Here is a 23,174-nt window from a genome sequence, read left to right as displayed (position 1 = left end):
AAAAAAAAAATGGTCTTTGACCATCAACAAGGTGAAAAGACAACCTATGGAATCAGAACAAATGTTTGCAAAACATATATCCAATAAGTGGTTAATATCCAATATATATAAAGAACCCATACAACTCAATAGCAAAAGCAAAAGCAAAAACAAAACAAACAGAAAACCTAAACAATTAAAAAATAGGCAAAGGTCCTAAAAAGACCTTTCTCCAAAGAAGATATATGAAAGATCACAGGTATATGCAAAGATGCTCAACATCACTAGTTTTTGGGGAAATGCAAATTAAAAATTTTTTTTTCAACGTTTATTTATTTTTGGGACAGAGAGAGACAGAGCATGAACGGGGAGGGGCAGAGAGAGAGGGAGACACAGAATCGGAAACAGGCTCCAGGCTCTGAGCCATCAGCCCAGAGCCTGACGCGGGGCTCGAACTCCCGGACCGCGAGATCGTGACCTGGCTGAAGTCGGACGCTTAACCGACTGCGCCACCCAGGCGCCCCGGGAAATGCAAATTAAAATCACAATGACATATCATCCCCTACTTATTAGAATGACCATCATCAAAAAGACAAGGCATAGATGTGGAGAAAAGGGAACCCTTGTGCGCTGTTGGTGGATGATAAATTGGTATAGCAACTATGGAAAGAGTACAGAGGATCTTCCAAAAAATTAAAGATAGGACTGTTATATGATCCAGCAATGCCACCTTTGGAAATATATCCAGAGGAAATGAAAACACTAACTGGAAAAGGTATCTGCACCCTGGTGCTCATGGCAACATTATTTACAGTAGCCAACACATGGAAATGACCTAAGTGTGAATGGATGGATGAATGGACAAAGAAGTTGTCTTTATTTTAATGTCCTTATTCTTTCAGTTAACATAATAATATGTACAACAATATAGTTGTACATCTATATACAATGGAATATTATTCAGATATTAAAAAAAAGGAAACCCTACCATTTGTGACAACATGGATGGACCTTGAGGACATTATGCTACATGAAATAAGGCAGAGAAAGACAAATACTATATGATCTCACATCTTTTTTAAAAAATTTTTAATGTTTCTTTATTTTCTGAAAAAGAGAGAGAGGGACAGAGCATGAGTGGGGGAGCACCAGAGAGAGAGAGACGCACAGAATCCGAAGCAGGCTCCAGGCTCTGAGCTGTTAGCTTAGAGCCTGACACGGGGCTCAAATTCACAGACCTCGAGATCATGACCTGAGCCGAAGTCGATCACTCAACTGATTGAGCCACCCAGATGCCCCTATATGATCTCACTTATAAGGGGAATTAGAGAAAAAACAAAAAAAAAAAACAAAAAAACCTCAGAAAACTAGATCAGACTTGTGGTTACCAGAAGCAGAGGGTCAGAGGAGAGGGGATTAGAGGAAGGTGGTCAAAAGTACAAACTTCCAGTGATGAGATAAATAAATATTAGAGACATAACATACAACATGATGACCATAGCTAACACTGTTATAGGATATATAGGAGTTAAGAGAGTAAATCCTTCTCATCACAAGAAAAATTCCCCCCCTTTTCCTTTTTCTTTATTTTCATTTTATTTTATTCATATGTTTCTATACGACATGATGGATGTTAGCTGATCCTATTATTATAATCATTTCACAATATGTAAATCAAACCATCTTATTGTATGCCTTAAACTTCTACAGTGATGTGTGTCAATTTCTCAATAAAATGGGGGAAAAAAGAACTAGATCAATTACGTCAAGAAAAATTGCCTTTTGTTTTACTATTCTTCAATTGCTTCATTCTTCTCCACTCATGGCAAGAACCAAAACGGTTTTCTGGACCTTCTATACCTCGCATCCATTGAACTTATGGCTCTGGGATGGTTACTTAGGGTGTAATTTGAGGAGTACCAGTGTGTCCCAGAATTTGACTTTTCCCAGTGGTGACTCTCCTTGGGTTCTTTGTGTGGTATTTTTTGGGTCCTTTAGATATTACCTGGTCAATATGAGTTTATAAACATGGGTTTATTCAATAATAAATTCCATAAGTAATAAATAACAAATTCAATATGAAATTATAAATAACATGCTTCTTATCCCTGGAAAGATTTAAAGCAGTTTTCAGGATTTGATATTGCATAAAACAGGAAAGTCCTTTACCAATGGAAAATGACAGGCTATTAGAAAGTTCTCTGCAAGAAATGTAACCCACACTTGATAGGGATTAATTCAAATTCCGAACTGAGGGTTGCAGTCATTAATCAGTTCATGAAATTAGTGAGGGAAGTACATTGCTGTAGTAAGAGAAGAAATTTCAGTTTCAATTACATATTAAGGCATGTGTTTTAAAATTAATTTTGTTTTTAAAAAAAAGCTTAAAAGACATGAAATTAGGCTACTAGTGGTTTACCTTTTCTACCACTTGTTAGTTGTTAAAGTTTGGAAAGTCCTGATTTCATAAACTTTTGTTGAACACTTACTGTGTATCCGACATTCTTCTAGGTGAATGATTTTTTTTTTTCTTTCCTAATATTGATAATTTGCGGTGTGCGAAAGGTAGGTAGCCTGTGTCAATGTCATACTCTCCGCACCCTTCACCAGGCCTCTGGCACAACTTTGAGAGGATTCCTATTACTAAACAGACTCTGATACTAGGTAATAAGACGCACATTTCTAAACAGAGTGAATCGGAGCTTCCCTAAAGCCCCTGAGAATGACGTCATCTTTAACCATTAAACCGCCGGGCTCTTTTTTATTCAAAATTTTCTTAAAAGCTTCGCAACAATGTGGGTTGGGGTAGGGGTGAGGGACTGCGAAGAGGGAGGCAGAGGGAAGCTTTAGGTGAAGGTTGTGAAGGGGCCTTCGTTGGGGTTGGGATGAGTTCCTGAGGTTGGGCGGGAGAAGGGGGATGTTAGTACACAAAAGGCTATTTCCGGCTCAAATTTCGTTCCCGAGCGTCTTTGAGTGGAACTTTTTTGGGGAAAACGACCCGTGCCTAAGAGCTAGGTGCGTGCGAGCGTACGAGGGGGCGGCGGGGTGCCCAGGGTACGGGTATCACTCCCCACATCGTGGTCTGTCTACGCGAGCCTGCGGGGGGCGCCTCCCAGTCCCCAGCCGGGACATCCTGAACGGCGGCAGCCACAACAACAGGCTCGCCCGCAGACAAAGGGACCGGCGCGGCGGTGCAGACTCGCGCAGCCGGGCGGCGGGGCCGGGGAGCGCGCGCTCCGAGCGCTGGGCCGGGGCCACCGAGCGCGCAGCGCAGACCCCTCGCGGGCCGCAGCCGCGGCGCCCGGAAGACCCGGCTCCGGGGCGCAGACCCCGCCCGGGCTGGCTCGGCGCCGGCCTCCGCTTCCACTCAGTCTTTGACCCTCCGTCCCCACCCGGCTCCCCCCCCGCAGGCCGCACAACTGTAACCGCTGTCCCGGCCGCCGCCGCTCCTTCGCGGGCCGGCGGCCGGAGAGCGCAGCGCGGCGGGGCCGGCGGCATGGCTGTGTCCTGGAGGAGCTGGCTGGCCAACGAAGGGGTTAAACACCTCTGCCTGGTAGGATGGCGGGCAAGGCTCTCTCCCTGCGTTTTGTCTGTCGTGCAGCAACTTTGATTCATTCTCTGAGCGTGCGCGGGTGGAAGTTGGAAGTTTTGCCTCTAATTCCAACATTCTGAACTAACAAAACTTTCCGCTGTTAATACCTGGAGATAATAACGACACCCTCCCCTCACCCCTACTCCAAGTGCATGGGAACTTTCCTGCACACTGTTGGGAGAGCAGATGTGGAGGAAGAGAGATCACTTTTAGTGAACACAAGTTTTTCTTAACCCTTTAAACTTCTTTCCCCCTTTGCTCTTTTCCCGGATTGTTTCTGTTTGGTGTTGCATTTTAACAACATGCCATGCTCGGGACTGGGTGATGTCACTAATTTCTTAGTCTCGTTTTGTGCTGCAGGGGATATTTGCAGATGGTTTAGGAGACCAGCTTGCAACCCAGAATGCTTAATCTCAGGTGCAGGGACTGAGTGAGGTCAGATTTGTTTTCCTCTGAGTAGTCTTCAGCTTGCTGGTTAATTAAGAATGCTTTCTGCAATTACTAATCCAGCTTCCACTGAAAGTATTGTGTCCAACGAATGCACGTGAGGTTTCCACTTATCAGGTAACGTTTATTTTTAATTTTTGTTTTCTCTCTTTCTTTGTGTGATCTAGTTTGTCTGGCTCTCCCTGAATGTTTTGCTTTTCTGGAAAACCTTCCTGCTGTATAACCAAGGGCCAGAGTATCACTACCTCCACCAGATGTTAGGGGTAAGTGGGACTTGGGTGACATGGTAGAATGTGTTTAAGGCGGGAAGACATTGCTACAAGCCTTGGTCAGTTTTTCCATCTATTAAAGAAACATTGGTTGTTCACTTCAGAAAGGTTTGTCATTCTCTAAAGCGGTCAGGTTTTCCTGATGTATTATTTACACTCGTCTATGTTAAAATGATCAACTCTTTTAAGAACCAAAAGATAACTATCTGCTGAAGTCAAAGGAATGAACCTGCAATACCAGGCTAGTAGTACCTGAGAGAAGTTGCTACATCTTGCCAGCTGCCAAGTGCCTTGAAGGATCTGCTTCACCATCAGGACCAGCCAATGACGGGCTTGTAGTTTTTACCAGTCAAGCCTTCAGCCTGCCCATAAGCTTATCCGGAGGATTTCTGCACTGTTTCCTTTTACTGCCAGTTCTCACAAAGTCTGTGTCCAATGCAGTTATTCATTTCTGGGCATTTCTCAACATCTTACCCTCGGTTTCTTGTTGATTATGGTTGCAGGGTTCTGGTCTAATATGAGAATGATTTTGTGCAGAACTTCACTCTGATTTATCTCATGTTGATATTCTTTTCTCTATTCCATGACATTTCTGATCTCATTATTTCCACTCCCTTTCTCCTTGACTCGTTAACAAAAGACAGAGGCACTTAGGACTTCTTACTTTGTATTAGGAGATAGCATTTTCTAAGCAACAAGCAAAAAGTATAAAATGTATTGAAAAATTTTGGGATGTCTGAAAAGGTAGATTTTGTCTTTCCTTTTCATTGGGCAAGAGAACCCATTGTGAGTAATAGATCCATGGTTTTCTTTTCCATAGTTTAATGATGATTTAAAATTGCTATCAGCTCACATGAATTTGGTGGAAGCAGCTTTCCAACTCCTGCTTTACATTTACAGATCTTATTTATCTTTAAGCCACAGCTCTGAGAGTAGTGTGCTTGGTACGTGCTAAGACTGCAATAAATTGCGGCTGAGTTAGTTAACGGGTGTTTTTATATAACAGAATACTATTTTTCATTATCTATTGACCACACAATGGATATTTTTAAGTTTAACACCTATTTTTTTTAAGAGTTTTTTTTTTTTTGTTTTTTTTTTTTTTTTTTTTTTAGAGCTGTTTAAGGTTCACAGTAAAACTGAGAGTAAGGTACAGAGATTTCCCATATGCTCCCTTACCCCCACACATGCATAGCCTCCCCCATTATCAGCATCCCCAACCAGGGCGATAACATGTTATAATTGATGAACCTAACCGACATGTCATAATCATTGCTCATCTCTGATTTTAACTAATGGGTTAAGAATAATAGTCTCAAAGATTAAACTCATTGCTAACTCTTAAATCTGAAATTTTCTTTCATTTTTCATCCAACCAACCTTCCATTTAACCAGCAAACTGTTGTGAAACCTGCACTTTTCAAATGGGTACATACAGAGTAAGAGCTTGCCCCTGGCCTCAAGTTGCTTATAGTCTAATGGAAAATCAAACACGTAAATACTTGAAGAAACAACTTAAGAAAAATTTTTTCTAATAGACATATAAAGGTCTGCTGACTTATCTTTTTAATTTTTTTTTTCCCCTAGAAAGTCCCCCTTAGGTGTGAATTAGTGAACACGAGATTTTTCAGTAGGAGATAGCTGGCCTATTATGTAACTATATGAATAACTTGGAGAAAACTCTAAAGAGTTATGATGGTAAATTTTGCTATCAAAAGTGGTACATTTTCACCAGGAGATATTTGTATTAAAATAAAATCTAAGAATAGACAAGTTGGAAGCCACAACTGAGTATTGGATCTCACTTTATGACATTTGTATAAGCTAAAATAATAACTTACCTACAAATTATGTTGGAAACCGAGTTAATTTTTCTGAACTTGGATGCGGTGTGATAACCTCAAATTTATTTTTGTTGACAAGTCAGATATGATGAAGAATATACACATACACACACATATAACCCAACTAATAAAAAAAAAACCCAAAAACAACGCTATGTGTGTTTTGCCTCTCTCTACTTCCATCTTACATTAGTGCTTTTGTTTGAATAATATGACAGGCTAGTGAGGTACAATGGTGAGGCCTGCAGACCAGCTGGCACACAGGAAAGGCTCAATAAATATTCATCAGATGAATAAAGAAAAAATGATAAAAGGACTAAATGGAAAACTATGAGTGAAAAATACAAGAAACAGATTAAAGAAGGGAGAGGTCATTGTAAATTAGCTTTTTTTAATTTTTATTTTTTAATTTTTAAAAATTTTTTTTAAATGTTTACTTATTTTTGAGAGAGAGACAGAGCGTGAGCAGGGGAGGGGCAGAGAGAGAGGGAGACACAGAATCTGAAGCAGGCTCCAGGCTCTGAGCTGTCAGCACAGAACCCAATGCTGGGCTTGAACCCTTGAACCCTAGAACCAAGAGGTCATGACCTGAGCCAAAGTAGGACGCTTAACCGACTGAGCTACTCAGGTGCCCTGTAAATTAGGTTTTATGGAAACATAAGAATGATTGTATCATAGTGAGCTGACCCTTAAGCCATCCTGTCAGGAGTCAACATTGTATGAAAAGTCACCATGGGGAAGGATGGTTTTTCTTCTTGGCATCCTGCTGAAATGTGAAAGATGACTTCCAAACTTCTCACTTTTCAGTAATTACCTATTGAGTTTTCTAGGCATTAATTTATCTAAATCATTTTGGAATATTTTCAGTCTATATTACTCTACTTTTTAGTGAAAAAGGAACTCTATAATTTAACTATTTGCTTTATGAAGGAGGATTTAATTTTATTTGTCCTAAGCTTATCTTTCCTAATCTTTTGATTATTATGGTATTACTTCATAGTATAAGAATTTGTAGGCATTTTTCTTTTTTTTTTTTTTTTAATTTTTTTTTTTTCAACGTTTATTTATTTTTGGGACAGAGAGACAGAGCATGAACAGGGGAGGGGCAGAGAGAGAGGGAGACACAGAATTGGAAACAGGCTCCAGGCTCTGAGCCATCAGCCCAGAGCCCGACGCGGGGCTCGAACTCACGGACCGCGAGATCGTGACCTGGCTGAAGTCGGACGCTTAACCGACTGCGCCACCCAGGCGCCCCTTGTAGGCATTTTTCAAATCGCAAAGAAAATAGAGTATAACAATAAGATATAATTAATTTTTAAATAAATATTTCTGGCTCCCATATTTTACATGTTTAATAACTATGCTTCATTATTATTAACTTAAGGTCACAGATAGAGTGTCTTTGGGCCTACTAAACACTCATAAGAACAAGGTCCCACTGTGATGAATTTTAGAAAGCCTGAAAAGAACATAATAAGTATTCTGATATTATTAAGTGTCTTTAAGGTGAATCCTAGGTTCATAAAAATCATGATGGTATTCCTGGAAATGAATTTGCTTCCACTAGAGGACACAAATGGAAAAAGTACCCCCAGTTGTTGAATATTTTGATAATAACATAGAGTATAAAGGTTGCTGTTACTCATCTTTAGAAGTAAGGTAATAATAAAGTTACACTAGTATTAGGGGAAGGAAGGGTCCACAGAATATAGCCCATTTGCAAGAAGGCATAGATATTGAGAAGTAGTTAATTCTTAGTAGGTTGAGATCTCTGCTTTCTACTGAAAAACAACTATTCAACTGTTTCTTTATTACTATGATATAGCAGGCACTTTACAAATGTTTTTGTTTATGCGAGGAAACTATTCTTCCCATTTACACATAGGAAAATGTAGGCCGAGGAAGCTGGCAACTTGTTCAGTGTCAGAGCTAGGATGTGAATACAGTCCTGCCTGACCTTTTTTTGCTTTTTGCTCATGCTACGCAGATTTTCTAAATCACTTCACTGGCTCATCTCTGATACTTATGCCACTGGTTACTGTTACTCATCATCATTGCTGCCCAATAGAAATGTAGTATGAGTCAAATGCAATTAAAAATTTTCTATAGCCCACTAGAAAAGTAAAAAGCAGTGGCATTAAATTTAATAATTTATTTTATTTTAAATAATAATAATATCCAAAGTATTGTAATAGATTGAAGTATTCAACATGTAGTCAGTATTTTTAAAAATATTCATGAGATATTCTATGTGCTGTTGCCTACTCTTTGAAATATAGTATGCATTTTACACTTGTGCACATGAAAATTCAGTCACCAAATTTTCCTCAGAAATACTTGACCTGTGTTTAGATTTTGTAAAATTCTACAAATCAAAAAGTGAATGAATCCACATACCCACGTTGTTCCAAACTTATTTAAACATTTTCTGATAACACAAAGGAGTGTCAGCTCTTAATTAATTAATTAATTTGTACAGTTTATTTATTTATTTTGAAAGAGAGAGAGAGAGAAAGAGAGAGAGAGAGAGAGAGAGAGAAAGAAAGAGAGCCTAGCGTGGGTGGGGGAGGAACAGAGAGAGAGAGAATCCCAACCTGGCTCCACGCTGTCAGCCCAGAGGTGAGGCTGACGCGGGGCTGGAACTCATGGACCATGAGATCATGACCTGAGCCAAAGTCAAGAGTTGGATGCTTAACGAACTGAGCCACCCAGGCTCCCCTCAGCTTTAAGTTTAAATTAAAAAAAAATTAATAAACCTAAAAACTCAGTTTCTTGGTAGGTGGGCCTACATACACTTCAAATGCTCAGTAACTCCCTACAGTGAGTGGCTCCATCTTGGACAGTGTGAGTGTAGACTGTGGGGGAAAATATTCCTACTTTCATGGTCATATGCATGTATCATTTTGTTTTACAGCAAACAGCTGGCCACTAACCAGCCCAATAAAAAGACATCGGGATGTGGGTAGTTTTCTTGCTCTCTGTCTCCAAAACAGGAGTTGATATTGGATGGGAAGTTGTGGGCTTTAGTTATTGGTGTGTAACTATAAACAGATCTCTTACTTCTCTCTAAATATCAAAACTTTTTGGTGGTGGGAACCTTTGAGAATGAAGGTAAAATCATTTAATTCTCAGAACCAGTGTACCCATTTTTTAATTTTTTTATTTTTAAAAGATTGGGTGATTGTTCAGACCAGACTTAACGATTAAAACAATTGCATAAGAATTGATAGAAAAAAGAAGATCTAAACTGATGGAAGATAAAATAGCATTGAGGTTAATGTAGCTTAAGGAGTTTTCATCATGACTGTTCTTTCCCAGGCTGGTCTGACCCAGACCTGGAGGCAGTATGGTCACGGCTGGTTTATGCCTGAGTTAATGTGCTAATCAGACTGTGTACTTCCTAGGAGATGTTTAATTATGACATGCTGTGAGTTTTGGAATCTTAAAATTAAGCTATGAAGAAACGAAAGTCTTTTGAGGGAAGCAAAACAACACACACACATACATACGCACACACTCACACACAACCAAACAATAACCCCCTCCTACTTCCCATAACAACCTTTTAAATAAAGGAGTACTTTGATTTTTTAAGATGACATCTATTTTTGATTTATTTATTTTCAAGGAATGGAAAATGGGATTGCTTGTACTTTACTAGAAAGTCCTAATGTGTTGTGACCAACTCAGAACTTTCGTTTCCTAGATTTTTTGAAATGTTGGAGCAGTTCAACTCAAAATATTATCCATAGAAGCCTTCATACTCAAGTTCACCTGTTTCTGAGTTGTATTTCTGACATTTAATAATTAACAGATATAATTTAAATGATAAGAACATGTTAATTTGAAAAGAGAATGTGTTTTATGGTACCAGATTCAATGTGTCTTCACTTTATACCTTTTTCCTCCTAAACTAACATTTGTTTAATGACTGTTTAATTTCATCCCAGTTATTCTCATGGTGCCATAATGAGAAATTTAATTTTGTTGCTTTGTCACACAGTTATTATTTTATTTGTTTAAAGTATTTTATTTTTAAGTAATCTCTACACCCAGCATGGAGCTTGAACTTACAACCCTGAGATCAAGAGTTGTAGGTTCTACTGATGGAGCCAGCCAGGTGCCCCTCACAATTATTATTTTAGATCTGCTGCATGGTCATGAAGATCTTCTTCTCTTTTTTTTTTAAACCACTCCCCCCCCCCAAAAAAAATGTTTATGTATTTATTTTGAAAGAGAGAGAGAGAGAGGGGCAGAGCACAAGCCAGGGAGGGGCAGACACAGAGGGAGGCAGAGAATCCCAAGCAAGCTCTAGGCTATCAGCACAGAGCCCAAAGTGGGGCTCGATCTCACAAACAGTGAGGTCATGACCTGAGCCAAAATCAAGAGTTGGACGCTTAACCTACTGAGCCAGGTGCCCCTCATTTTTTAAACTTTGATTGAGATATGTATGTTAATTGGAAGAGAGCTGTGAGCACTGAGATCTTTTTCTAGTCTTGGTGATGATCTTTCTTTGGTCAATCATTATCGTCTCAAAAGTCCTAGAAGTTCTATCATAATTAACAATTTTCTGAGACAGAAATCTGATGTCATGTGAATTTGTTAAGGTCAAAGATTAGAGTCTCTGTACAAATGGACCCAGGATTTTAAGTTGGTATTGGTTTCATAGCTGACCCAGGTGGCTTTAGTTCTGTTGAGAAGGAGTATATACCGTCTATTATTTTCTAGAAAAGGCTTGATCATTAATTATTTCCATTTATTGCACAAAATATAATAGTTACTACCTAGATTTGCCCAGGTATGTATTGTGGTTTCAATCCAGGAGATATTTTTAACTGAATAGTTCTTCGTGTTTTTTGTTTGTTTGTTTCTAGCACTCTATTATTTGAAAATGATTTACTTCCTCTTTATAAACAGGTGAAATGACTTACATTTCATTGATGCAATCATATTCTTAAACTGTTTATGGTAGATAGAGAATTGTAGAATTTTAGAATTGGAAGTAAGCTTTGGTATCTTAGATTTCTTCCTCATTTTCTCAATCAGAAAAATGCAGTTAAAGTGATTTGCTCATCATCACCCACTGAATGAGTGGCTTGGTCACTTTTCTGGTCCATTAATCCTCCCGGTCCAATATTCAGTCCGTTAAGTTGACAATACATATGCACAAATTAAATACCACACTGTATAGACCACTAGCTTTCCATCTTAAGTGAACTGATATTTAGATGTTTAGCAATTTAAGAAGTCAAGGAAAATTACCGATTTACCCTCAAGATAACATTATTTTCAGCATTATAGTTGTTTTAGATTTGTCTCAGACAAATAATTAAGGTATTATGAGACTTATTTCAATTATTTCTGTTTTCATAATATTCATCAGACTTTTAGCAATGTTTAACTTCCTTATTATATACATCTGAATGCCCTCTGTATAATTTTCTTTTATCAATACCATCCAAAACAGTATAGAATTGGGAGGTGGAATTAAAATCAGAGATTTTCAAATCTTTCTTCATTTTGTTATTAATAATATTAGTAACATTAATAGCAGATTACATTCATTGAGGACCGTCTTGATAGCAGGTTTTAGTCTAATAGCTTTGTATGGACTAATTTGTTTAATCTTTCTATACATCCTGTGGATATACTTTTTTTAATGTTTATTTATTTTGAGAGAGAGAACAAGAGAGCATGAGCAGGGGAGGGGAAGAGAGAGAGGGAGAGAGAAACCCAAGTATGCCCCACACTGCCACTGCAGAATCCAGCATGAGGCTCAAACTCATGAACATACCATGAGATCATGACTTGAGCTGAAATCGGGGGTCAGACACTTAACTGATTGAGCCACCCAGGCACCCTAAGGAGTAGATATTTTTAATTTTTCAGCTGAGAAACTGAATTAGGGAAATTCTGTAACTTGTTACTGAGTGACAGAGGTGGGACTTCAACCCAAACATCCTGGTTCCAGAACTTATATTATTATTATTTTTTTAACGTTCACTTATTTATTTTTGAGAGAGAGAGAAAGAGAAAGAGCAAGCGAGGAAGGAGCAGAAAGAAAGGGAGAGAGAGACTCCCAAGCGGGCTCTGCACTGCCAGCCAAGAGCACATTGTGGGGCTTGATCTCATGAACCCTAAGACCATGACCTGAGCTGAAATCAGGAGTCGGAAGCTTAACTGACTGAGCCACGCAGGCGCCCCAGTATCCACAATTTAATGGAACTGTGTGATGTGACTGTAATCGAGCAATGTGGTAAAAGACCTTGTGAGAAGTAGTTTCTTTAGTGTTTTGGCAGAGTGGGACTAGAGAAAAAGTAGATTAAGGAGGAGATGGACTTTGCATGAGCAGTAGAATGTTTACGATATTAGAAATTGGAAACTTGAATTTGACATTGATGCCTATCTATGGATAAATGAATCAAACACAAGTTCTATGGGGAACTTGCTTTAAATTACATGCTTAAATGGTTTTCATGAACTAGGAAATTGTTAAAGGTCTCCAGACGCATACCAAGGATATCAGAGTTAAAGGCAAGAAGAGATGAGTGATGTACACAAAGTGAAAGTATTTCATAACCTGAAATTAAAAAAAAACCAAACAAACAAACAAGTAGGCACTTCAGCACTAAGATAAATCTAAGAAATGATTTGTGGTGAATGCCTTTCTGACTATATTCCTTTTTCCTATGATAGGATTATCAAATAGCTGATTTCAAAGTGCAAGTAATTTCATTTCATGTGATCTTCAAAAGCTCAGGTGCATAGGAAGGATATGAAATGGTAGTGATCCAAACAAGTTTCTTTTTTCTCCATGCTACACTTTTGATTCTCTTTGCTAACTTCCTCCCCCACGCCCCAAATGCTCTGCCTTGTGCCTTCTAATTAGCATCTTACCTGAGTAACTGGCTGTCACCTTACCTTGAATGAGGACATTGGTTTCCAGGCTGGTGAGGGTGCCCCAAGAGAATTGTGGAACAAGAAAAGAAGAACCACCTCTTGAGAATATGTTGAAACAGGGTGATAAGAGTACTTTTACCTCTCACTGATTTCCCTTGGCCAAGTTGCTTTTGAGAAGTTACTTTGGGCCTTTAAGCTTTGTTAACTCTCTTAGTCTGAAAAGCATGGACCCAAAAACACATTTGTAAAGTGCTTTGAGTCACGCAAACAAAGGTGAAGAATACTTTTTTCTTTCTCTCTCTCCCCCCCGCCCCACCCACCCTTATAGCTCAGACTATCGAAAGGCAAAACTAACAAAAGTTTCATCAGTGGTCTATATTAATAGATTCCAGTTGGAAAAAGAAATGACTCATATTAAGCCACAAGAATGCAGAGCTTCAATATGAATGTTCTTCTTCACTTGAGAACTAGCCTTTGCTGTTGGGCATTGTCTGTATCCCATTTGTTACCTCCCATGGAATTTTTCTGTAGAGCTGGGGCTTGGCTTGGACTGTGTAGAACCCATCACTGAATTATTCATTTTGATCTTGCACATTTTATGAAATGTAAGAGGGGAGGAATGAGTCAAATGAACATCTTAGAAGAGCTTATACTTACAATGGGTCAATAAGTTTACTTAATTTTGCTTTGCCTGAAGAAAACTAGTCTTGTACTTGTTTTAAAGCTTGAACATGTCATTCTTTTTTTTTTTTTAATGTTTATTTTTGAGAGAGAGAGCAAATAAGCAGGGGAGGGGAAGAGAGAGAAGGAGACACAGAATCCGAAGCAGCCTCCAGGCTCTGAGCTGTCAGCACAGAGCCCAATGTGGGGCTTGAACTCATGAACTATGAGATCATGACCTGAGTCGAAGTTGGATGCTCAACCAACTGAGCCACCCAGATGCCCCTTGAACATGTTGTTCTTAAAGAAGACAATATATCTTGTTAAACCCACAGATTTTAGATATATGAAATTTAATTTTTTGAAGTCTTATATGACATGTGTTCTAATTCTTGTTAAAACCAAGTGTCTGTGATCACCCTTTCCTCAGCATGGACTATTAATTTAAATTTCAAATATAGTAATACCTGTGAAGATTCCAAAATATCAATGGAAACAATATAATGTAATGAAAAGAAAATGGATTTTGTAGACAAACTGACCAAGTTTGTCATGACTTTGCCTTTTAAGAAATGTGTTTTTAAGTAATATATTGAAATAGTTTCAAACATAAGAAAAGCTTATGTTTCCTCAATTTTAAATTGAGAATTATAATATTAAGTTGAACTACATAAAAATTCCAGTATTAAAATGTTCTGTCTTACAAAAATGGCAGTTTAACATAGTTTAACCTAATACCTCTTGTAGGGTTTTGTTTTGTGTTTTGTGGAGAGGATTGAGTAGGATGAGGAAGAAATGAGTATGAGGCCTTCAAAAAGCATGACTTCCCAGAGCTCCTGAGTGGCTTAGTCAGTTAAGTGTCCACCTTTGGATCAGGTCATGATGTCACAGTTTGTGGGTTCGAGCCCCCATCAGGCTGTCTGCTGTCAGTATGGAGCCTGCTTGAGATCCTCTGTCCCCATCTCTCTTTGCTCCTCCCCCACTGGTTCTCTCTTTCTCTCTCTCTCTGTCTCTCAAAAATAAATAAATAAACTTAGAAAAAGGAGTATGACTTCCCTTTCTGGGAAGTTGTAGTAGACAATGCTGGAATCATTTCTTTCAGGCTACATTTTGAAGTTAAAAATGTTTTGATGTTGAAATCTGTTTATAAATCGTTGCTAATGACTAAAAATGTCCAGCACTGAAGAGAAATTAACTCAACTCATTTCATACAATGTATACCTTCTAAATTATTTAAAGAGATTTTGCAGGTGGCAGTATGTTTTTCTTTCTGTTTATTTATTTTGAGAGGTGGGGGATCATGGGCAGGGGAGGGTCAGAGAGGGAGAGAGAGAATCCCAAGTAGGCTCTGCAGTGAAGAGTCCCATAAGGGGCTTGAACTGACGAACCATGAGATCATGACCTGAGCCAAAATCAAGAGTTATATGCTTAACTGACTGAGCCACCCAGGTGCCCTGTTTATCTTGTCTATAATTCATTCCACTCTATCCACCTATCTTTTACATGTTCTCTCCTAGATTAATTCATTTCCTATACTTCTAAGTCTGATGTTGTATGTGTTATCATTGTTTCTTTTCCCGTAACTGTTATTTTAATACAACTGTTTTTTATTTTAATTTTTTTTAATGTTTATTTATTTTTGAGAGAGACAGAGACAGAATGCAAGTGGGTTAGGGGCAGAGAGAAAGGGAGACACAGAATCTGAAGCAGGCTCCAGGCTCTGAGCTATCAGCACAGAGCCCGACATGGGGCTCGAACTCACGAGCTGTGAGATCACGACCTGAGCCGAAGTCGGTCACTCAACCGACTGAGCCACCCAGGAGCCCCTTACCATAACTGTTTATATGACTTTTTGTTTGTTTGTTTGTTTAAATGGTTAATATTATGGGCAACACAGAAGAAAAAAGCCATGGGAATACAGAAATTAAATAATACTTAAAATAGTCACCCAGTAACCTTTAGATTTCTCACTGCAAACCAGTAAATACAACTGAGTGTCCATTTTTAGAAGTGCTCCATGTTTGACATCACCTCCACCTTCATCTTAATCTCACTAAAAACCATATTAACCAGTATATAGAAAGATCCTACGGTGTGTTACAATTTGAACAGGTTAGTTGTCCTTCAGTTTGGTGATATTTAATGTTGAGACCCATTTAAGTTGTAGTAGTGGTAAAGAATCAGTAACTGTTCTCACGCCCTCCCATGATCCCAGTAGTTCTTCTGTTCATTAACTGGAGCCCCCCATCCCTTGCCAGCTGTAATGTCACTCATTATAACTTGCCCTCTTTCCTGTTCCTGCCTGGTTCTGTCCCATCCTCTTCTGTCCTATCTCATCCTGTCCTGTTCTGTCTTGTCCTGTCCCGCCCTGTCCTGTTGCATCCTATTTTGTCTTCTACTGTCCTTTCCTATCCTATATTGTCCTGTTGATCCTGAACTTTAAATAAATATTTTCTTGTTTATCAAAAGTCTGGAAAAAAGAGGCCAGTACCTTAATGTTCTTCTGAAAGCTATCACCTTAAGCCATGGAAATATTTGCAACATAATTTATAAATATTTGTCATGTATTTTATGAAAATAATGCATATGATTAAGGGGAAGAATGGAAAAATGAACAAAAGTTGAAATAAAAGGAAAGCAGCCTTTCATATTTTCATTATCTAAAGATAATATTATTCCTCAAACATTACTTTTAAGACTTTTCCCATTCCATTTTCTTTGGAAAACAGTCTTTCTTGTGACTTTCAAACTTATTAAATCTTTTTCATATTTACTATAGAAAATGAGAGAAAATGCAAAATAAGTCATTTATATCTCAGCACCCACACATAACCACTGTGAACATTTTGGTGTATTTCCTAAATACAAGTTTTTGTTTTTGTTTTTTTTTAATAATATGATCGTTCATGGAGCACCTGGCTGACACAGTCAGTAGAGCATGTGACTCTTTTTTTTTTAATATTAAAAAAAAAATTTAATCTTTATTTATTTTTGAGAGACAAAGAAAGAGAGCACGAAGTGGGGAGGGGCAGAGAGAGAGGGAGACAAAAAAATCCGAAGCAGGCTCCATGCTGTCAGCACTAACCTGATGCCTGATGCGGGGCTGGAACTCAGGAACCACAAGATCATGACCTGAGCCAAAGTTGAATGCTTAACCCACTGAGCCATCCAGGTGCCCCAAGCATGTGACTCTTGATCTCAGGGTCCTGAGTTCCATTTTGGGCATGGAGCCTACTTAAAAAACAAACAAAAACAAAAACACACAATACTATGATCATTTAGAATAAACAATTTTGTATTTTCCTTTTAACATTTAGTGTTAAATATTACATTAGATTTATTTCTATTGTTATAGATTATGAAGCTTACATCATTAAACATACATTTTTTTATTTTTAATATTTCACTGAATAAATACAAATAAACCTATCTTAAACATTCCCAAATTTGTCCCTGGGTGGCTCAGTCGGTTAAGTGTCCAGCTTCGGGTCAGGTCGTGATCTCACGGTCCGTGGGTTCGAGCCCCGTGTCGGGCTCTGTGCTGACAGCTCAGCCTGGAGTCTGCTTTGGATTCTGTGTCTCCCTCTCTCTCTGTTCCTCCCCTGCTCATACTCTGTCTCTCTCTGTCTCAAAAATAAATAAAAACATTAAAGAAAAAATTAAAAAAAAAAATTCCCAAATTTTTAGACATCCAGTTGGCTTCTGTTCACTATTCCAGAAAATGCTGTGAAAAACATTGTGGGGAGCCCAGGTGGCTCAGTTGGTTAAGTGTCTGACTCTTGATTTTGACTCAGTTCATGATCTCATGGTTTGGGAGTTTGAGTCCCATGTCGGGCTTCGTGCTGACAGTATGGAGCCTGCCTGGGATTCTCTCTCTCTCCCTCTCTCTCTCTGCTCCTCCCCTGTTCATGCTGCATGCTCTCTCAAAATAAATAAATAAAGTTAAAAAAAATCATTGTACAGAATACCCCCCTCTGTTTTTATAATTATTTCCTTTGGCTATGTTATTAGAATTTCAAAGTATAATAACTCATTTAATTATACTTACTGTGAATTTCTTATTGTAATCTATCTGTTTAGTTCTTGGTACTTAATTGTTAAAGTACATTTCAAAAGAAATACATACTTCTGTACCTTGAATACTGGTGTCACAATAGAAAAAAAATTAGAAACTCCCCTTTACATCTAAGAGGTAACTAATGACTTCTGTATAATCTATAAACATAGAATCTATATAATCTGTGTTAATCTAGTCTGCATCTATCTCTCTCTCTATATGCCTAAATATACAAATACACATATATGCACCTGCATATTAATTCAGCAATATATTATGGGTATTGTTATTTAATTTCCATTATACAAGTTTAACTTATTTCCAATGGCTAAATACTATCCCATAATGTGTAGTTAATTTGTTGTATATTTTCCACTGTTAGTCATTTTAGTTGTATTTGTTTTGTTTTTATATCACATACCATACTGCAGTGAGAATCCTTGTAGAAGTTTACATGCACACTTGGACAAGTATGTCTGTGTGCTGCTTTTTTTTTTTTTTTTTAAGAAATTCCAACATGAGTTATTTTGGACCTATTAAATGTTAGCTTTTTAGGGAAAAAAAGATTATTTTTGATTTATACTTCCTCTCCTATACCGATTTATCATCTTACATTTGATGGAATGTGTTGTTCTACACTGTAAGTTGACCAGTTAAACTCTGAAGAATTTGTTGGAAGAGTCTAATGTGTAAATATGTATGCATCAGGAAGTTTAGACAGATAGTCTGTGCCAAACAGCCCATTCATTCAGTCCATTTTACTGAGCACCTACTCTCTCAGGTATTTTGGCCATTTTGATGCATCCAGAATTCTTTTTCTTAGAATTGACAGCTTCTTCTTGGAGACAGTTTTTCATTTTGTTTTGTTTTGACTTCCTCTAAAGAAAGACTAGAAGAAATTCGCCTGGATTCAAAGTTGAAAGCTAGGGTTAAAAGACAAGCCGAGTTAGCTAACTAGATTGCTAGTGTTTTGAGGGCAAAGATAGCACTTAAAGATAGCTTTATAGATTCAATGAAGAAGAGTTATTAACAAATAGGATTGAGTTCAGGAGGAGTAAAATAGAAATGCTTAATTGACACTCGTGTGAGAAAAATCTTAATATTGAAATCCTATATTCAGTCCATGAGTTTTAATATATGTCATTATGGATAGTCTGATTGCAGTCTTAACCAAGTGAGAGCGTACCATTGCTATGACTGTTGTTTCCTTCCAAAAATTATTCCATGCATTCAAGCCACTAGTATATCTGTTTTGGCTTCTAAATCTTAGGAGGAATGTTGAGAAATTAAAAATGGTTTAAAGATGAGGAAGCATGATGCAAGGTTTTGGAATGATTGTTTCTGATGAAGAGTAGCTGAGGGTGACTAAATAAATATTCAGTAATTGTGATCAGATGTGCTGGATCTGTGATGGAGGAGAAACAGGGTCTGTCTCAGCTTTCCAGCCACCCATGCTCTACAAAATACATGCCATTCCTTGGTGCCTTTCCCTGTGCATGAATAATTCCTGCAGGAGGAAGAAATGTAGCAATGACATGAAAGCAAATGCACTGTAATTCTTGAGATCCTTGTTCTTGTGCTGTAGATAGGAGTAGAAGATAAGAGAGAGATAAGCAGTGAACATCCACAGGAATGTAAAGGGTGAATTAAAAAAAAAATCCATTTTGTCAGCTAAAAAGGTCAAACCATTTTTATTTGGTATATTTTTACCTTTTAGAATAGGTCTATGAGAGAAAGTGGAGGAGGTTTTTATTATTGTTTTGTTAAGTTCTGCAATTCTACATTTTAGAGACAATGACCTTGGTAGAGGTCACAGGTATTAGCTGTGATAAAAATGCCATACCTCTTAATCTGGTGACCTGTTCAGTAGACAGCATTGTCTGTAGAAAGCCAGGAATGTGTTCAATGCAATTCTGGATCCCATTTATGTTGAACTTTAACTTTTGTAGACAGACACATGGTCTAGAAGTGAATCTTTTCTGTTCTCTGGGCTTTTGGCACAGGAAAAACAAGGTGGACAAAATCCAGACAGAAATACCATGTTACAATCCTGCTTTCTTCTCTCTATGTAAGAGCTACATTTCTTTCTGAGTTATAATAGACTTCTAAGGAAAGACTACATTCCTACTGTAGTCCTACTGAAAATGAAAGAAAGTTTATTTCTAGAAAGGGTAGAATGAAGGGTGATGACATATAAAAGAAAGATTTGAGTTAAGCATAAGGAAATATGGATGTAAAGTCAGGATGACTTCTTTTCTTTTAGTGGTCCCTTTAATTATATGGAAACAAATTTTTTCCTCCAGTTTCTTTCTTTAGAGACAGTGTTAAAAAAAAAAAAAAGGATTATAGATTGGAAGAGAGGTCAACTTGAGTCAAAAATTACATCATAGTTAAAAGTTTCCAGGGCAGTTAGTTGACAGAAACCAGCTAGGATCATTTGGCATGAATTATAGCTTATAATGGAATAAGGGACATTCATGAGCTTTTGGATATACCCCAAGACCACTGAATTGGTAGTTTATTGTAGAATTTTTTTTTTTTAATTTTTTTTTTTTCCCCAACGTTTATTTATTTTTGGGACAGAGAGAGACAGAGCATGAACAGGGGAGGGGCAGAGAGAGAGGGAGACACAGAATCGGAAACAGGCTCCAGGCTCTGAGCCATCAGCCCAGAGCCTGACGCGGGGCTCGAACTCACGGACCGCGAGATCGTGACCTGGCTGAAGTCGGACGCTTAACCGACTGCGCCACCCAGGCGCCCCTATTGTAGAATTTTTTTAAAGAAATAATTACTCCAATTATTATTAACTGCTTTCTGATAGCTCATGGCACTTTATCCATTATTTTCATATGAAACTGTGTCAAAATAGGTAGTCAACTTTTGAAGTAACCTTTCATTGAAATATCATTTTTTTAATCCTTAAGTATAATCTTGTCTGCATGAAATAGCTATCATATTCTAAATTTATATCTGTTTTATAATATATTAATGGTACAAAGTGAAATTTAAACTATGACCAAAAGTTTGATTTAGAGGTATAGGAAAACTAAATTGTTCTGATTGTCTGTCATGGTTACTATAAAGACAATAAAAAATACCATTGCTTTGGAAAATTCTGTAGACTACTTTATGGGGTTTTCTCTCTTTGTTCATGTAACTGTCTCATGGTTACTTTTTGGCTTTCATTGCTAAAAGCATATTTTCCTCAAGGAGTACTTTTTCAAGACAATTTTCATTATTAACAAGCATGAATTTTTGAGGTCCCCAACAACAAGAGGCAGTTTGGGCATTGCCATTTTGCAGTGCTGCCACTCTCTAACTTTGGGGGGGGCACAAGGAGATAAACAGGTAAAATATTACAATATAATGTGTAAAGTTCTGTAGAGGAAGTGTGGAGGTTGGAAGAGGTGGAATGCTATCACAAACAGAAGGAATGGCAATGCATGAGCCATGGATGGGGAATGGAGATACGGGGTGAAACTTGGAATGACTAGTCTGGGTAATGCATCCAGGAGCAGCATTAAATATAAAAGTATAGCCAGTTGGCCCTTTGAGGAGAGAGAGGGAGTGAGAGAGGGAGAGAGAGAATCCCAAGCAGGCTCTGTGCTGTCAGCACATAGCCCAAAGTGGGACTTGATCCCATGAATCATGAAATCATGACCTGAGCTGAAACTTCCCATTTGAGAGCAAAATGTTCATTTGAAAGTTAATTTACCAGAAAAGTTTTTTTTTTTTTTTTTTTTTTTTTTGCAAGTCAACTATTTCCACAGGATTTTGTTACACTTTAATAGGTCTGTCAAACACTTGGATGGAGAAGTGGAAAACATGAATGTAAAGTTTTCAGCTAAAGCAAAATTGAGAAGAAAAAAATATCAGAATATAGTATCTATACCCAATATAATAGAATAGTCTAAAACCATATCATTCTTGCATATATATATACACGCTCTCTCTCACCTTCATTTTTTTTTTTTTTTTCGACTGTAGGATAGGGGTCATTGCTTTGTAGTAACTCATGGGAGAAATCTCTTATGTTGTAAACTCAAGATGAGCCATTATGTAACATAGTTGCCCTATGATATAGCACAGTCTTAGAATTAGCAGAGATCAATCATGTGCTTTGTGAGGGAGATGAGTCTCTTCAGTACTGCCTGCTACTATTAGTCTATGTTGAGGATGTACTGAATTCTGGTGAACTGTGAAAAGTCACTGAGGTAAGAGGGAGTCCTAAATTTTTTTCAAGAATTTCAGAGACAACTAATTGTGTTTAGCATGAAGAAAACAAGATTGGACTAAGAAATCATTCTTTTATCTTCAGGTTAGGAATATTATTATCTAGAGGTGCCTGGTGGGTGGAAGTTACAGAGACATGGACTTCATGTAAGTGTAAGAAAGCAAAAGAGGTTTTTGACAGTGGAATGGCTGCTGTCTCTGGAACAGTTCAACAGAAGCGTAGATTACCTTTGGTCAGAGCAATCATAGAAGGAGTGAGACTCTGGGGGACAGTGGGGTGTGGGGTAGGCTCTTTTAGTACTCCAGTTTTAGAGGTACCTGTTTCAGTAAAGTATTTAGCAAAATAAATTCACTTATGTGTACCATATTTAGTCAAAACTGGATCCTTTCTATATGCAAGACTGGGTCATAGTTACCATAAGATGTAATTCTTGTCTCAAAATTTTTGTGATGATTAGCCACACAAAGAAATGTGATGGCCCAAATTACTTTCTTCCAATTTGCTCTGCATACTTCCTTCAGACTAATCATTAGAACATTCTCACCTCTTTATACCGCCGTCCTACTTAAAACACATTCACTCTGCACTGATATTGGGATAAAGACACACATTCTTAATGTGACCTACACAAGCCAGCCAGGTCTATCCCTTCTCCAGTTTTATGTTGTGGCACCCTCAATTTCCAATCCTTGGATTGGAATCCTGACCTGCTATTAAATTCTCATTTATACACCATATTCCCATTTGCTGTGCATTGGTTTTCACGCTGGTTTTCTCTGCGTGGATGTCTTTCTCCTTTTTGAATGACTTGTACTATCACCCTCAAGATCTCAGTTCACTTTTCACGTAATTGGGGAAACCTTCCTGACCTTCTTATTTAGCTTTCATTTCCTGTTATACGTGCTCATACTCTGTATTTCTCATTCACAGAATTGATCATTGTTAGAATTTACATTTGATTATATAGCTATTTGATTAGTGTCTGTTTCCCCTACTAAAATGCAAACATCTTAAGGAATAGGCATTCTCTGTTTTAGAATTCCTGGTGCCTTGGGATATGTACATATCACACAAAATATGTATTGAATGAATGATATAAATGGAACAGATAACATTTACAGTAGAAGCATAGAAGAGAAAATTTAGAGAAAAGATGCGATATAGCGACACCAAGGCAATAAATTAATTTTGT

The 23,174-nt window shown here is 37.8% G+C and overlaps 1 protein-coding gene across 5 annotated transcripts in view; it reads left to right on the top strand.

Annotated features, from left to right (window-relative positions):
* The first annotated feature begins 2,901 nt into the window (after positions 1-2,901).
* NOX4 (NADPH oxidase 4) overlaps positions 2,902-23,174 on the top strand; it is a 170,991-nt gene continuing 150,718 nt past the window's right edge. For 2 of the 5 annotated variants that reach the window (XM_040489588.1, XM_040489587.1), the window contains exons 1-2: positions 2,902-2,994; positions 4,186-4,281. Coding sequence is in view for 2 of the 5 variants with exons in the window: in XM_040489587.1 (XP_040345521.1) it covers positions 4,273-4,281 (9 nt within the window). In the remaining 3 variants the exon portion in view is untranslated. Of the gene's footprint in view, positions 2,995-3,246; positions 3,533-3,726; positions 4,136-4,185; positions 4,282-23,174 lie in introns of those variants that run through there. The other 3 variants (XM_040489590.1, XM_040489589.1, XM_040489586.1) reach the window with 2 other exon arrangements.

The sequence above is a fragment of the Herpailurus yagouaroundi genome, unplaced genomic scaffold (assembly GCF_014898765.1).
Source record: "Herpailurus yagouaroundi ecotype Mexico unplaced genomic scaffold, PumYag 180, whole genome shotgun sequence".
NCBI lineage: Eukaryota > Metazoa > Chordata > Mammalia > Carnivora > Felidae > Herpailurus > Herpailurus yagouaroundi.
Note: the sequence above shows the minus strand (reverse complement) of the source record. Positions and strands in the feature narration are given on the sequence as shown.